At 39.9% G+C, this 17,448-nt stretch overlaps 1 protein-coding gene across 3 annotated transcripts in view; it reads left to right on the top strand.

The window, feature by feature from the left end:
• The window catches only part of PLXNA2 (plexin A2), a 451,621-nt gene that overhangs the window by 306,094 nt on the left and 128,079 nt on the right, over positions 1–17,448 (top strand). For all 3 annotated transcript variants that reach the window (XM_044446913.1, XM_044446912.1, XM_044446919.1), the window contains 3 exons: positions 1,125–1,325; positions 6,326–6,422; positions 9,130–9,329. In XM_044446913.1, coding sequence (XP_044302848.1) covers positions 1,125–1,325; positions 6,326–6,422; positions 9,130–9,329 — 498 coding nt within the window. The remainder of the gene's footprint in view (positions 1–1,124; positions 1,326–6,325; positions 6,423–9,129; positions 9,330–17,448) is intronic.

Raw genomic sequence — 17,448 nt, 5'->3', positions numbered from 1 at the left:
ATTGCAGTTGTTAACAGTACCATGGGATAGGAGTGTTCCAAAACAAAACAAAAAAGCTGTGTTTCCTTGTTGTTTCAGTAGGTGAATGCAGAGGCTGATCAAAGCTGACAAAGAAAAATATGAAAAATAATCCAGAGTTCTCAAATGAAATTGATGCTTTTATTTCTCTAATTTTTTGAACCATAGTCTTCCTTCTGCTGCCATTACAATTAGGTACTGAGACCAAATACTTCTGCCAAGCACCACCATCTTTTCATGGGATAGCCTTTTTGGCCTTTGGAGGAGCATTAAAGTGGGTAAAGTTGGTGATAAGCATATAGCTGGGAGCAATAGGGCTCCTGAAAGTCCTGGTGGCTGATGGGTGCCTATTTTTCCCCAATGGAAAAAGAGGATAGGAGACTTGACAACCATATCAATGGGCCACATGACAATGCTACAGAGTGATAACAAGGCATTGTCATGAAGCCCAACCAAATGTAAGGGTCAATGCTTCCTGTTCTCACTCCAAGGCCTGCTGGGAAAAAATGTCATCCACCAATCATTAAGGTTGCTGGACAAGCCATTGCTACTGTTATCAAGACCACAACTTACTGACTGATACAACAGTTAAACAGTGAATCAGGCAAGCTCTTTTGCACAATCTCACCCTCCCCTTTCACAAGGATTCTTAGATTTCAAGCCAAAGCCACCACAATAACAACCATTCTTCACAGAACTAGATCCTCCTTTCTCAGGTGCTTCTAGATAGGTCTTTGTGACACCATCATCCTGCCTCATTTGTGGAATTTTACAGGGTATCCAAATCACAATGTCTTCCACTCATGCCCATTACATGTTTCCTTACCATCTTTTCCCATACCACAGAGAACGTGTTTAGGAAGAGAAGGCAGAATAGATGTTCGATGCTTTCTAATTGTTAGTACTAAGACTCCCCCATCTGGAAGGACCACTCGTTAACACTCATTTATATATTTGTTTCTGTTAATAATTTGCATTTTCACAGAGTCCACAGATATCCCCTGGGCCCAAATCTACAGAGGGACCACAATTAATTCCTTCTGTGTCACACACACACACACCCCTATATGTACACACACACATACATACATACTTCTTTTTTCCAGGATTGCCCGCAGCTATTTCCTACAGAAGAGATTTTGATTCCTGTTGGTGAAGTGAAGCCCATCACCCTGAAAGCTAGAAATTTACCTCAGCCTCAGTCCGGCCAGCGTGGATATGAATGTGTTCTCAACATCCAAGGTGTGATTCATCGTGTACCTGCTCTTCGCTTCAACAGCTCAAGCGTCCAATGCCAGAATAGCTCGGTAAGGTGAAGGGGTTTGGGGCCTAAGGAGAACAAATAGAAGGGGGATCACTGGCGAAGAAGAATGCTGAAGGCTATGTCTGACAGGAGTGGAGAATGAATTTATATGCAATATTTCTAAACTGCCTTGCCACAGACCTCTTTAGAATGTGGTTTTTCACACACACACACATTACAAAGTAGAAAATCATGACAATTAAAACAGTGAAAGCCAATCATTTTCAGTGGCATTAAAGCAGCAGCAAATATTTCCAGGTAATTTCTAAATGCCTCCAAAAAGAAAACAGGGAAGAACACATCATGACTTCCTGGAGAAGTGTATTCTATAATCTGGGCCACCAAAGAAGGCAGCTTGCATCCCCCAAAACTGTCATTTATCCTCCTTGAAGAAAAGAACCAGGGAAAGGTGTCGTATGGCAAGAAGAAATTATGTAGAAGAAACATAAGCCATAGAGACATAAGGCATATGAGGGAAGAGTAGAGCATTGATAGCTCGCTTCATTCACAGCGTCATGTACCCTGTCATCTCTGCCCCAATATCTACCCATTTGGTGTAGATGTCTAAGCAGGCCATCTTTTGACGGTATTTATTTGAATGCACAGATCTCAGGAGGCAGAGCTGCGGGGAAGCAAAGTATTCAGATGTGGCTAGATAGCACAGTCCTGCTCTCTTTTCACATGCTGATTGTGCATGTGAGTAATTTTCTCTGCAAAAGGCTATACAAATTGAGAATATATGGGAACTTCAGCCAAGAAAAATACCATATATAAAGGTGGTATGAAATGATTGAATGATGATATCAGAATGCAGGTACCTACCATCAACTTTATAGATTTTCCTGTATGGCATGGAGGTCCAACATGTTTTCATTTCTCACGTACCTGGTAGGTCTGATTATAGTAACACCAAGATTGGCATATCTCACGAGCGTTTATATGAGGATTTGTTCTTAAAGGAAATAGGCCTACAGCCCCTCTTTATACACCAGCTCCCTTCCTTACTGATAACCTTCATTCATTCATCAAAATATTATTTGATTATATCAATTTGATCAAAACAATTTGATAATGACAGGATAATGGATCCTTCATTCATAGAAAGCCTCAATTGAGAGAAACTTGAATATTCAGTAAAAATTCTACATTCTCTCCTCTGCCCTCTTCCTGTTTGTTTTTAAGGTAGGTAGCCACTTTTCAGTTCACAGTGCTCTCAGCAGATCAAACATGATCAACTGATCTTCCAGAAATTAACTGTTCTCCCAGCTCTGCTGGGTCATGAGGAGACCTCACCCTGCTTCAGGATGGGCTGGTCCTGACCGAATGGTCCTGCAGACCTGCTTGATGGCCTTGCTTTTCTCTCTCTCTCTGCAGCACCCAGATGTAATGGCTGTTGAAAAGGTGTTGCAGCAAGGCAGAGCTAATGGAGTGTGTGTTTCACAGCTGTATGTGATGTAATGGGGGGGAGGGGGAGTTCAGTCCCATTCATGGCTTTTCTTTTAGCTTTTTATTCTTGACAAATATTTACAGGTATATAAAATACCAAGTATAGAACATTTGTCTCTTGCATCCATTTATTAATGCCATGGCAGAGCATTACATGGTACAATGCTAACCCCTTTGAACAGTTCCCCCCCACCCCATTTTATCATTTTTAGGTATATATGAGAAATATATTTTAGGATCCTTGATGAATGGAGGAATATCTTGTTCATGTTTGCTGGTATTCAAAGTACTTTGCCAGCCTAGATGGCAAAGCGATGAATGAGGCAAATGGAGATGATAGAAGAAAAAGCACCAGGAAGCATATATTCTGGGAGATGAAAAAAAATACAAAAAACCCAGGGGTTAAACTAATCCTGAATTCCAGGCGGGAATGTGCTACAGGCAAGTGAGGTGTTTAATTAGAATCCTGGCCCCAGAGAAGATCTTTTATCTGTCAGCTTCCCCCGTCTGTAACTGTGGGGGGTCAGGAAGGGGGGAGTTGGGGCGGGGATGTGACAAAGGTGTTAAGGCAAAGCTAATTCACACAGGAGAGATAAAGAGAATTGCAGGCCTCTTATCAGGGAGCTGTCAAATTCCAGGCCTCTGTAGCTTGATAGAATGTGTAATACTGGAAAGCTGCCTGTTGCTGGGAGAAGTTGTGGAAGGAGCATGGATGAGCAAGAGAGGGAAGGAAGGAATGAAAAATAGTCTCTTTTGAATAAGCACAGTCAAGGATGCCAGTGCAGCCTTGCCTGGCTATGAAACGAGTTTTGGGCAGATCACTCTACAGGATTGCCCAAGCTGACACAATAATGTTGGAATCAAGCACATTGGTCAAGACAATTGGTATTTAGTGCATCTCCAAGTCCAGTACAAAGAAACTGCTGTTGCTGCTGCTCAGAGACACAATTAACCCAACTCTTTTTTCTTTAAATGTGGGAATAATCCCATTGGTTGTGCAGCACTGTTCCAAATGTGATTCCTTTGCCTAGAATTTCTTTTTGCCTACTGGTACTTGCTTCTTCAGAGCTAGAAGTGAAATAAACAAGAGGCATGAAGGTGAATCCTGTAAAGGCCATTGGATCCCACACAGTCAACTGATCCAATAAAAGAGGTTCCAGGCATTGTGGTTCTTAAAGCATAGTCCTGTGCATGGCTCCTCAGAATAAGTCCTATGAGCTCAATGTAATGTAATTGTATTTAAGATTGCTAAAAGACACCAGATGCCGCATATCTTCTACATGGATGTACTTCCATGTAAGAAAAATATAGAAATCACATATGATGATCATTCACATGTCTATTGCACTGAAGCCAGTAGGATACATGTACGGTGATATAGTCCAGGCTTTGATGCCTTTTGAAGCTTCAAGAGCCTACTAAGTAATTGCTTGATCCAACCCTGACCATATCAGCATAGTCCCAGATTCCCATTGCTGGTGGCAAGACTGAATCTATGGAATGCGTTCCCCAGAGAGGTCTGCCTGGTGCCATCGTTATTTGTTTTTCGGCGCCAGGTTAAGACCTTTTTATTTCAGTGGTATTGTCTTTTCTGTGTTTTTAACTGCAGCCAGTGTGGGTCAGGAATTTATTTTATATTGTAAGCCATCCTGAGGCTTTTTTGCGAATAGGACGGCATATATATATATATATATATGTGTGTGTGTGTGTGTGTGTGTGTGTGTGTGTGTAATTTTTGTGTCATCTACAGTAAAAAGTTAAATGGCTTGGTTTTACATGCCTTGTAGAATCACCACTTTAATTGCAGGGGCATTTTGGCCTACATTTTAGAACTGTGTTTTTAAAGTGGACTCTAGAAGGTCTTTGTCAATTGCAGTTTCAAGATGAGGTTGTGGTGATGAAGATGAGCAAGAAGGTCATATATTTAAGAGCTACCACAGTCATGGGTTTTAGTCTCTGATGCAGTATAGTCATTTCTTCCCTGATTTCCTCTTTTCTGTGGCATTTTTGGCCCTCACTGTGCATGCCAGAGCTACATCATAGTGCCTGTTCAAAAAGTAACTGTGCAGCTAAAAAGATACTTGTGCTGTAAAAATGTGCTACAAACCCACACAGAGTTTTTCCCTTAATAATGAACTTAATTAACCCTCTTATTTGGAAAAGTCATTTGTGAAATAGCCCTCATAAAGGAAGGGAAAGGAAGGGCTTACTATAGAGTTATAAAGTTTTTTTCTGCTCCGCATAGAACTATATTAAGTTAGAACAAGCAATTCAACAAGATATGAGAAAGCACACATCTTAGTACTCCTGTTAGATAGACATGAGAATTCTGGCTCTAACATTCCATTAGAATTTTTGAAAGTAGAACCTTCAGCAAAATGTTCCAGTGTGAAATACGTCTCTCTTCCAGGATACTCCATTCCATTTTCCTTCCCTTCTGTTTTTCCAGTCCACATTCTTCTGAGAGTCTGCAAATGTGACTTCTGAGCATCCTTAATCCACATTGAGCTGGTTAAAGAGAGAGGATCTCTCCCTTATTTTTCTCCTTTATTTTTATTGTTGTTGCGGTTGGCTTGTTTTGTTTTGTTTTGTTTTGGACAAACTTCTGAAAAAGTTGACATTTCCTTGCTGATATTTTCCTCTTATTCATAGATGGTGTTGGTTTGGCTGCACAAGCATTGGTACTCACTCCTAATCTTTTCTAATAGAAGTAATATCTGGGATCTGCAGCAAAATATGTAGTATAGAGTCCCCTGTTTAGGGTTCCAGCCAGGCATGCCCTCTTCCAAGGTGCTCCATTTCACCCAAGTCCCAGTTTTCCATCCTTTTTTTTCAACAGATGGATAGCATTTTGGGTTTTCCCCACCCCTAAGAATTTTTCCTAAGGCCTTTAGCTACTTCAACAAATCCTTTAGTTTCCCTCATCCTGCTGATTTCTTTCAGTTCTTTCTAGATGATTCTACATTCTTTCAGCTACATTAGGGATCAGTACTCATAGAATGGGTACATTATTAGTTTACATTAGGATGGCAGAGCTGGTTGAAGGAGACAGAAAACTTCAGTTAGTTGCTTAGAAGAAGTAGTCCTTGCATGAATGCCCTCTCTAAACTATGGGTCTATGTATTTCTGTATATACAGCCTAAAATAGCATATTTTCCATGCAACTTCCATAGAATATCAGTGCATGTTTACATTTAGACAAGGCTGTTGTGGTTTCTTTTCTTTTTTTCCATCTCATTAATTCTTTCAATGGTGGTAGGGCTTTATTGGCAAACTAAGTAGTGAGAACAGTCTGCACGAATTGGATAATTAATCTATTACCTCTCTCCAGATTTGTCAGTTCAATTAATTATCCCTCTATGCCATAGTGTCTATGGCACACAGTGTCTCTTCCCATGTAGATGATGGAAATATATGTTAAAATTGCCAGTTATTAAAATCCTGCTACACTTCCTAAGCTGTGTATTGTCAGCCCTCTTTTTTAATGCCCTAATGACTCTTTCCCTCCTTTTCTCCTAGAAAGTTTTCATAAATATGTTTAATTTCCTTATTCTTTAGTATCTGTATGAAGGAATGGACATAAGTAACTTAGCAGTAGATTTTGCTGTGGTTTGGAATGGAAACTTCATTATTGACAACCCAGAAGATTTGAAAGGTAAAGTTTATTTTGTTTATGTTGTATTTTCATTAATTTATAGTGTGGGCTAGATGAAGCTCTTATAAGGATTTTTGAGATTTGTTTGTGAAATGGTTTTTATCCATCTGACATCACTTTGTTGGTTAAAAATCCTGTTTCACTGAAAGCTAAATCTTTGCATTCTGAAACAATGGTTTCCAAACATGGGTTGACAATTACACTAAATCATTAACAAGATTATCAGGCATGTACACATAACCCAGATTGACCAAAAATTATTTATTGATTGATTTAAAGCTTTTATAATCCATCCCTATACTAGCATCTTGGGATGGTTTACAACAAATTAGATTTACTTGGGGAAAGAAGTCCAGTTAAGGAAGATGAATCTATACTTACTATGAAAGAAAAGGTGTATTATAGTAGATGCTGTTACAGGTGCCATGCCAAAAAAAATTCACATTGTATCAGAGTCAGTCATTTTGCGGTGAAAGCTGTTGCACTTCAGACCAAAACAAGCCCTGTGAAAGCAGCAAGCTTGTTCCATGAGATGAATACCTATTAAAGGATCTCACTTTTATGGCAGCAAGGACATCTATTTAATGGGTTCCCATTTGTTCCCATCTGAGCTATATTTTGCTTTTGAGTGCTTTTGAAGTTTACTATGGAACCTGATATATTGGAAGTCCTGCCAGTCTTCCTGGGAATGGAGACATTATTTTCAATGAGGTCTTTCTTGGTTGAAATCAGTGGAGGAAACTAAACAAAGAGGTTTTGAAGGCTGTCATCCAAATTAGGCATGGAAGAAATAATATCTAAAAACATCTGCAGAAAGATTCAATGGATGGAGGTGTTAGATGCCCCATTGCCCAAAATTTTGTATGCAACCAAAGACCTTACATGACCTTGGCCATAGTTCCTGAGTCATGCATTTGGTTACATCCTGACTAGTACATTTCATTAATATCTGAAGAGAGGGCACCACTAAATCAGGGAGAAAGTTTAGTTTATTTCATAATTGTGCTATAGTTTATCTGTCCAGTTTGTATATGCTCAATCCCGTAAACCTTAATAAATGAAGATACAAGACAAGATACATGAAGATAGAAGAAGTTCAGAACTTCCTGAAAACAAATAAAATGTGTGTTGTGTTTTTCAGACAGGTGCCCAAATAAAATGCTTTTTTTAAATTGTGAGAATAAAATAAACAATAGGGTGTCCATCATTACACAGAAGATTGCTATTTTAGCCATACTTACTAAAATGTTTTCTTACTAAAACATTTGAAGTGATAGCTTGTGGATATGTAATCACTCACATTAATGAACACAAGATTATAGTCTCATGGAGCTGGATGGAGCTGCATGTTCCTTACTCAATTGCTACCTGGGAAGCTTTGAAGAGATAGCAAATAGCTTCAAGGAAATAGGCAGGAGAGATTCTTATATACAAAGTATGAGAATTACCAGGGGGTGGTGGGGAAGTGAATTTTCATCCATCAGACCTCAAGGACAAATGGAACAATGCAACCAGAGTTCTAGTTTAACTTTAGGCCAGTTTTCCCCAAACTGGTGCCACCTGTGTGTTGGACAGCTATGATGGGTGTTGTGCTCCAACAGAGCTGAGTAGGGAAGCCTGCCTTTTCATTCATGTACCTCTCCACATGTAGGCAGGTGGTTGGGGTGGCAGCAAGAACTTCTCCTGCATACAAAACAGTGTCTATTGGAGAGCAGGAGAAAGAAGCAGTAGGACATGACACCCAGTATCTATTTTTATTATTATTGATAGATGTATTTTAGCATAGATGTGCTAAAGATACCTAGTTTCAAGAGACTACTGCAGACTACTGCTTAGGTGTTCATGGCATTAGAACTGTGTTGATGTTTTCTTAAGCAAGCATTATAGTACAATTTACAGGTACAGTGATTTGTAAATGCATATTTAAATATGGAGTACAGATTGTAACTGGACAGGCTAATTCTAAGTTCTGACCTTCACTTTGACTGGGTTCACACTGCAGGACAGGCCTTGATGTTTTACCGTACTACAAAGCCAAGCTAATCCTGCAAGGAAATTGTGATATTTGAAAAGTGGATAATAAGATGGACCACTCATCTGAGACTCTGAGATCTGAGTTTTTTACAATTCACTCTGTACACACTCTCTTTAATTCATTTTTAATTGTATGCTGCCTTTTTTCATGATTGGCATTCATGGTGGCATAACAAACTCTCATTAAAACATCCACATAATAAAAGCATAAAACATCAGTGAACATGCTGTCTTAATATCTATGTATATGTATGCTTTATTTATATTTATCCTATATAGGGTGTGTGTTCTAACAATAATAAAAGCAGTAGTTAGATAGTCAACATCTAACAGACCAACCCATAACACATATACCAAAATTCAGCAAATAAAGCAAATCTATTTTTCCACCTGAAAATAAGACAGAGTTTGTCTAGTGCCTAAGTAATGCTAATGAAGGACCCAGGCAGATCTTTCTTGGAATGGGTTTCTATATCCAGGTCACAAACACAAAAATGGTTTCTTCCTCTCATCTAACCTCAGCAGATGAGGGCAGCCAACAGAAGGCCTAAGGTGACTATTTTGAAGTGGTGGGGAAGTCAGTCTAAGCTTTAGTTTCCTTCCCGCTCTGTGGTTTGGTAGGGCTATGCTGCCTCTCACGCTCAGTTCATTCACTTTTTCTCTGTCCCCACAGTCCATCTGTACAAATGTGCAGCCCAGCGGGAAAGCTGTGGGTTGTGCCTGAAAGCAGACCAGAAATTTGAGTGTGGCTGGTGTTCTGGAGAAGGCAAATGCACTCTACGTCAACATTGCCCCTCTCCTGTTGGTGGTTGGGGAAGGTGGCTCGACTGGTCAAGCAGGAATGTCAAATGCTCTAATCCACGCATCACGGAGGTAAAGACGAATTTGATTATTTTTCTATGGCATTGAATCCTTTGTTTGTTTGCTTTGTCTTTTTTAAATCCTAACTGAAGGTTCTGTTTCCTACACCTGCCTGTGCATGTGTTACAAATACGTAACACTCTACATCTACCTGTGCCGATCTTGAGATCTTCACTAAAGGCCCTGCATCATGTGCCTCCCAACAGATGAAAGGGTGCCATTTCACTGGTCTAATTCCATGTGGGTGACATCTCTTAATTCTTCTTGGTTAAACAAACTTCTCACATCATGAAATCACTCTATGAATATCTAAAAGATGTTTTGTTCACAGATAAAAGCAAATTACCGAGTATTAGTTGTTCATGTTTAATTTTATTTGTATCTTATCACATGAGCTCAAAGTGGCACAATTGCATAGGAGGTGTCCCGCTGTATCTCACAGCAACCCTGTGAGGTAGGTGAAGCTGATAAAATCACCCGTGAGCTTCATGGCTGAATGGCAATTCTGATCTCATTAGCCAAAACCAAGCACTTTAACTGGATTAAAGTTAAACTGGGTTCAGGATTGATCTGTGATGCATTAGTCTGATACTACTAAACTTACTGCACAGAAAGAATGGATGGAGCCAAGGCAGCAAGCCTATAGACAGTTACGATGAAGTATATTACGTTGAAGTCATTAGAATTTGCTAAGCGGTTCCATATTCATATGTGCAGGAACTTTGCTTTTCCTGATGCAGCCTGTTATCCTTATTATGCTGAAAAGAAGCAAAGCATCATGTGATTCCCCATTAAATTAATTTAGTTTCTTTGATATAAAACCAGTGTGTACTTTTATTGGCCTTGATCACCCACTCTAACTTGTCAAAATCAACCATCAGTATGGGGGTGTCCTTTCTGCCCTTCGGCAGGCATGCTAATTAAAACAGGGAAGTAATTAGTCTGTAATTGATTTCTCTGGATTGCTGGCACGTGCAGGGTCAATAGACTTATGAAAACTTTGTTCAGTCTAAAGCTATTACTGGTAGAAACTGGCAATGCTGGCAGTAGCTTTCAGGTGTGCATTTAAGACTATAGATCAAGAAATTACTGGTCTCTGATGTTGTTGATTCCCAGCACTGAGACTCCTTTATGCATTACTTTGGTTTATAAATTAGATGCAAATACTGTCATTTCCAAATTTCCAGTTGTGTGACTCCACATTATCATAAGAGGAAACTTTAGAGCAGTGCCAGGGCTTGTCAGTATATAAAAACCTCACGATGTAATAAAACCATTTTAAAAAATAAAAAGGCCTTGTCAAGTAAGCTTTTTAAAATGCTTTGGTTAATTCAAATTCAGCATATAAAAGAGACTGAACAATTTCCATTTAACTTCTGGCTGGAGAACATAACAGAATTAGTTACAGGAGAAGTTTCTGGATAAATAGATTATGCAGCAGAGAGCCAGATTTAGTAGCAACATCACTATGGAACTGTGGGAGCAGCTCCATAGTCTAAAATATGCTTGCACAAATGTTTTAAGCATTTTGATTTATAAAGACCTTTTCTACTAGCATTGCGTCTTCTCAGTGCCATTTTCCAAATGGTTTCTGGCCTTATCCAAACACTCTTGGATTAAACAGATTATCTAGATCCATTTCAATTAGGTTTCAGGTCTGGTTTTGGAAAGAAAACTGCCTTGGTTGTCTTGTGTGATGACCTTTGCCAGGAGAAAGATGGAGGAGTGGGACTGCAAACCTGTTGATTCTCCTAGACCTCTCATTGGCTTTTGATAGTATCCACCATGGTATCCTTCTGGATAGGCTGGTTGGGTTAAGAGCAGGAGGTACTGCATTGCAATGGTTCCACTCCTACCTAACCAACCAATTCCTGAAGGTGGTGCTAGGGGAATACTGCTCTGTATTTGCATGTTCTGTTCCCCATGCTTTCAACATCTTCATCTAAATCTGAACTGTGTGTGTGATATTGTTGTTGATGCTGCTGCTTCTGCTGTTGTTCTCTGCCTGCTGAAACCTCTGCTTTCCCCATGACAGAATGTTTATAGATACCCACAGCACTTTGTCTGTAATCCAAATACCTGCTCCTAATAATTGACATCCATGTCAAAAAATGGCAAATTCTGAACACAGAACTCCTATGTCACATCTGGTCCAATGTCAGACCACTGGTTGACCCAAGTCCAGGGAAGACACTCAGGAAGGAATTCTGTCCTCCAGCATGATTCTCTCCTGCTGTAACCTTGGGGCAACTGGAAGGTTCGTAGGGCTGGGATGCCTCCCTTGAGATTTTGAAGAATGTCTTCAGTGCTATCCCAAGGCCCATCGGTGCTTCCATACGCTCCTCCCTCCAACCACATCTCCTTGGATCAGCGCTGTCAGTTCAGGTGGGTCATGCAGAGCCATAGACATAGTGCTCACTTGGCCGCCCAAAGACCCTTTTGTTTAGGGTCTACATATGAAGAGCAGACCTTTCAAGAGGAAGAAGGATTGCTGTGGTTACTGATGAAGTAAAAGCAACTGGAGCTGGTAAGGCAGCCAGCACATGAGCTCTCAGCCATTCCAAGATCTGTGTTGTATTAAGTTCCCACGGAGTCATTTGGTTGCAGACATGGGCACAGGACACCTGGAAGCAAAGAGAGTCGTTGTCACATTTATCATGGTGGCCCTTGACTGTGACCATATTGTGCTATGCAATGTGCAGAGGCAGATTAGCCGCCAGTCCCTTAAAGTCCCTTAAAACTTTAAAAATGAGAGAGATTGGGATCAGATTGAGGGATTGGATGTTTGTGCACACAAATGAGGGTAATTAATATGAGTACTTGTCGCACTAATACAAAAAAACTCGTTTTTAGTAGTGCTCCCAGTGAGTCCTGCAGAATGTTGCCTTTGGGCACAATCAGTGGCTGATCAAACTGCCTCAAAAGACACCTTGACAGACACTTCTTGTTTGCTGAGGCTTCCCTACATTCTCCATTAAGCTTTTTTGAATCATTCCTTGCCCTCTTTGTAAGCTATTTATTATTTATTATTATTTTTTAAAATCCTGGCTGCCTCAGTTTATTACTTTTTGACAAGGAATGACATTTCCTATTACAAGTTGGTGAGTCTGTATTAACTTTACTCCAACATCCTCAATTTGTGGCTTGAGAGCTCTTGGGAAAGCAGATGATGTTTAGACAGGACAAGAGATTTTAGCATGTTTGCAAAAGCCCATAACAGCATAACTTTCATGTGATTCAGCAACACTGGCAGTAAGGTTTTTTTTATTATTGCTGGAGATGGGGGCTAAAGGAGTGGTTACAAAAGCCCAGATGTAAGAAGCATAAGGCATGTGCTAAGGATCTAAAATGGCAGACAGAGTCCAAAATGAAGACTAACCCACGATACTCTTGAAATTACTTTTAATGAAACAAAATATTTTGTAACAGAATAAGTGTGAGATGAACATGTTTGTGGATTATAAACTAAGTGCATTCACAGACAGAAATACTACATTGAATCTTGGTGTGATTCTGGTTCCAGTGAAGTTCTCTGGGTACTTTTACATTCATGTATCAGGTATGATCAGAAACCTAAGACTTCCTAGCTGGTAGAATTAAGTTCAGTTTCATAGGGAAGTCTCCAGATTTGGTAGACTATACCTCCCACCATCCCCAGCCATACTTTATCCTGTTTGTTAGACAAATGTATACCCTGCTTTTCAACCATTGTTTTCAAAATAGGTTACAATTAAGAATAAAGTACCAATAACATTAAAACAAAATTAAAATATTTGTGAATTTGAAATAGAATGGCAACTTTAAAATAGTACCTTAGTTGTAAAACATGTGCCTGAAGAAAAAGGTCTTAACAACTCATTTAAAAGGTCCAGTCTCTTAGATCTGTTGTGCTGATCTTCTTCTTTGTGGTCTCTGTGTATCACATATATGGGCTCTGTGCCTGCATAGAGCCTGTTGGAAATATTCAACAGCTAGAGCATTTTTGGAAGAAAACCCATCTTCCTTTCCCATTATCAGTATTTCTGGGAGAGGGCCAGATTATTGATGAGCTCCCTTGGTTGCTGCAGTGATGTAGTGGACTCAGAGCTCAAAGAGAAACATCCTACCACACCACCACCACCTCTACCAGGGGCACGAATATCAGCAACTCCCCTAAGACTTCCCTCATACCTTCATATGAGCTGTGGGGTGGGCAGACAAGCATTTCCTCACAAGAAAGTATTGTTCTCTGTTATAATACAATGTATTTTTGGATGCCTTTGTCTTGAATAGGCAATTAAATCCCATTAGCTGTACTAATATCTACTGCTGGCAGATATTAAAACTCCTACAACTGGTTTGTTGTTATGGCTCAACAGATCTGCCTGCATTTTTGGACTCTCTCTGGGGACAGAGCCATGAGGACAGTCATGATTACTGCCTACAAAATTTACCACTAAATCATTGGACTGACGTGAAAATTAAAATGAGTTGGGGACAGAGGAAGGGCTATATACGCTGTCCTGAGATCCTTAGATGGGCAGGAAAAAAATGTAAGAAACACATTGCTGGATCAGGACAATGATGTTAACTTATCTTATAGGGCTCTTCTACCTAGTAATGAACCATTGACTTTTTATTCAGGACAAAACAAATGGACAACATACACACTGCTATAAACCTTTACCCTTGAAAGTATATAATAACCAATACATAACAATTTGTGACTTTTATAAGTTTAGTGCCAAATTACAATGTGCAAGCAAACCTGGAAGTGTATTTAGCCAGTTGTTATCCTATATTTACTAGGGTTTTGGTGCTGTTAGGCATGGCCTTAGTTTTCAATAGGATTTAAGTAAAGCAAAAACATTATGCTGGCTCTCTGCCCAGGACTGCATTTTTCATCTCCCTTCTCCAGCCACTAAAATCCAAGTAATATGTCTCTCTTTTAGCTTGATTCTATGTGACACTGCGACCCACCCACTCTGCCAACCTGATGGGCTCAGTGGATTTTATTTTCATCCCAAGGGGTTTTGTTTCCATTTTTTATTTTTAATCAAAACCTAGAGCTCTTCCATAAATAAACAAACTTGCCTTCTCAGCATTTTAAGGTTGCTCTTCTCAGAGAGATCGCTGTATTCTATGCAAAGAGCTGGAAGTTTACAAGTCACCAGAAGCAAAATGGCCTGCAAACAGCCTTCTCTTCCCACTAAACTGTTAAGACAGATATAACATTTTCAGAAATCAGAGACTTTGTTTCCCTTCCTTGAGCTAAGCAGTAGGGAAAAATAATTCCTTGATCCAAGAAAAAAACATCTCGTAGAAAATGTTGGCCATGTGGCATTCTTGCTTTTATCCCTGGAGCAGTCATGGAAACTCAGCTAATAATTCAGAATCCACTGTCAGGCGATACCTTGATTAAGACTCACCAAAATGTCACAAAATAGTGACCAAGTTTTGAGAGTTCCAGAGCACTTCATGACACTAGATAGTGAGCAAAACAAGGTGAGGGGGTCAAGGGGAAACTGGATTGATGCTGAAGCTGCATGTAGTCAATCTCAAAATAGAAGGTAGGGATAGACTGCAGACAAAGAATTATCATATGAACTTACCATGAAACAGTGTGACATACTTCTGTGTAGACATATATAAAATCATACTGTTAAATGGATTAGGCTCTGCTACTGGGAGCTATGTAGATTTCAGATTGCACATAGAACTGTTTAGAGAAAGAAATTTTTCCTATTTCTGGAAAATATAAAATCCAACTGCTATAGAATATTGTAGAATTGCTTTGGATGCTGAGCAGGAAAAAACCCTCTTAGTTTATGATTTGTCACCTCCATAAAGACATGCAGGTTAGAGTTAGGAAAATCCTAGGCTATTCTTCCCAGAAATTGTCAATGGTGAGTAGTAGATCCTATCTATAAATGGTAGATAGTAATTAATTTCAAAAGTTTCCTTAATGCAAGAATAGATAGCTCAGTTCACTCTGTTAGCTGGCAGTGTGAAGCTAATAAGAGACAGTGGGAACTCTGATAAATTTTCTGCCATATATGTAGGCTGAGAATGCCAAGTAAAAGTTGTCAGCTCAGGTTCATAGCTTGGAGTTATGATATTCATTTATTTACTGCATGGTTATCCTGCTTTTCAGACTATTGTCTCTCAAAGTGATTCACATCAATAAAAGGATCGGGGAGAGGAGGGAGAGAGAGGGCCTGTTATCAGGGTTTACAGCCTAAAATGACAAGATATGCAAGGGATGAGAGTGATGGGAAAAAGAAATGGGAAAGGAAGGAGGTCAGGTTTTCAAGGCCAGAACAAGGTGATGAGCTATAAATGGCCATTCAGTCCAGGCCTAACTTCCTTTGCTGCTGCTGCTGCTGTTTAACTGGGGCTCTTTATCCTTAGGCCAATGAGCAGAGGCAGAGCATTCTGTCCCCTTAACTTCTGCTGACTCAGGGCAACTTGCAGCCAAGTGTGGTTTCTGACAAGTAGGAAGAAATGAGCTCCTGGCAACTTCTCTTTCTCTGGCCAACAGTTGGGCAAAGATGGCTCTTCCACACACACACCTTGGATTGATGTAATTCCTGGGAAGCAGTGGGTGCAGCCTTCCACTGGCTCTAGACCCCATGGCTGATGGTAGAAGTCAGTGAGCTTTCCTTCTGCTCTCCAGTCCCACTAGAAAACCCTCTTTGGTACTTAAAATGCTAGTGTCACAGTCCCAGTACAGATTGGGACTGAAGCTGCAGGAATAGTTTATTTAGCATCCCTGGCTAGATAGGTGGCCATGCATTTACAGCAGAGGAAAAAGAGGAAAAAAGGATGTAGCTACTTGGTATATCTTTAGTATTATGTCTCTTTTCATCTCAGTCTATTCTCAGTTAATCATTATTTACATCAGCAGCTGTAATAGCCATGGTTAAAGTTAACTAGGATTCCTATCTAGTATACATTGTGGAACTACTGTTTAAAATTTGATCATATCCCAAGTTAAGTTGAGAACCTTGGTTAACAGCAATGGAGATTTAATAGTTAATTATGGCTAAACCTATCAAGAAAGAGAGATTTGTGTTCCTAAAGGGAAAGGGGGAAAATTGTCCATTTTATGGCCCATATTTAATCATTCAACGCAGTTACATTCTTGGAAAGTTTACATCTGAATCAGCTGTCAAATAGCTATAGGCATGAACAAGTGTGAGGAAGAGGGTGAAATTTTGTCAGCAACATTTTTTTTTATGAGAATTTTTTATGAGATTTTTTTAAATAGTTCAGTGGAGAGGTAAGCTTTAAAATTGTCATGAGTCAACAGGGGTGGAGATTAGGGAAATCTTTACTTGTCAGCATAAAAGAGAAATGAACAACAGTGTCCATGTTAACATGAATTTTTCCCATTCATACAACATGTCATTGGGATCCTTCCTATGTTCCCCTCAACAGCATAAATCTCTCGCCTGCCGCCTGCAGCCTCAGTGATTAAATAAATAAAAAAAACCCTGCTTCCTTATGAACAAGCAGTGCTCTGATCTCCTATTCATTTATTTGCAGGCCTCATTAATATAACATCACTGAAACAAACAGCTAACGGGGATTGTGGGGGAGCAGTGTCAGGCTGAATAATGGAGTTGCTCTGCTGAGATAACAATTAGGTTGGGAATGTACTATCAGCCAAGGCAGAGACAAGGAGTGATCATGCCAGGCTGATGAACTAGCGCTGTGGATGTGCTGATCTCCTGCTGGGCTCATCTACTGGGAAGCAGTTAACTTCAAATATAGCTGTGGAACGAAAAGGATATGTTTTGGTAGACTCTGCCTTTTCCCTTTTCCAGATATGGTGCTATTATGTTACAGGTAGCTTATATTAGAGGACATGATAACTCTCACGTCTTTTCTATTACAAAATACTCAAAAGAAAATGTTCCAAAATGTATCACATAAGATAGCAGCTGCCTCCTTTATCTCGGGGCACATGGGCTCTGACTGGCATAGCTCTGGCACCTTTGTCTCAATCGTGCATTTTGCTGGAGAGGAGCCACTTGGCTTGTGACTCTTCGTACTTGATATTCATGTCCTTGGTGCAGTGCTTTGCACTGCAGTAATGCTTGTTCAAGGCTTTGCCATCTGCTGATTCAGCTCTTCCCAAGCTCATGTC

Source organism: Varanus komodoensis, unplaced genomic scaffold (assembly GCF_004798865.1).
Source record: "Varanus komodoensis strain SLA01 unplaced genomic scaffold, ASM479886v1 scaffold1, whole genome shotgun sequence".
NCBI classification, from domain to species: Eukaryota; Metazoa; Chordata; class Lepidosauria; order Squamata; family Varanidae; genus Varanus; species Varanus komodoensis.
Note: the sequence above shows the minus strand (reverse complement) of the source record. Positions and strands in the feature narration are given on the sequence as shown.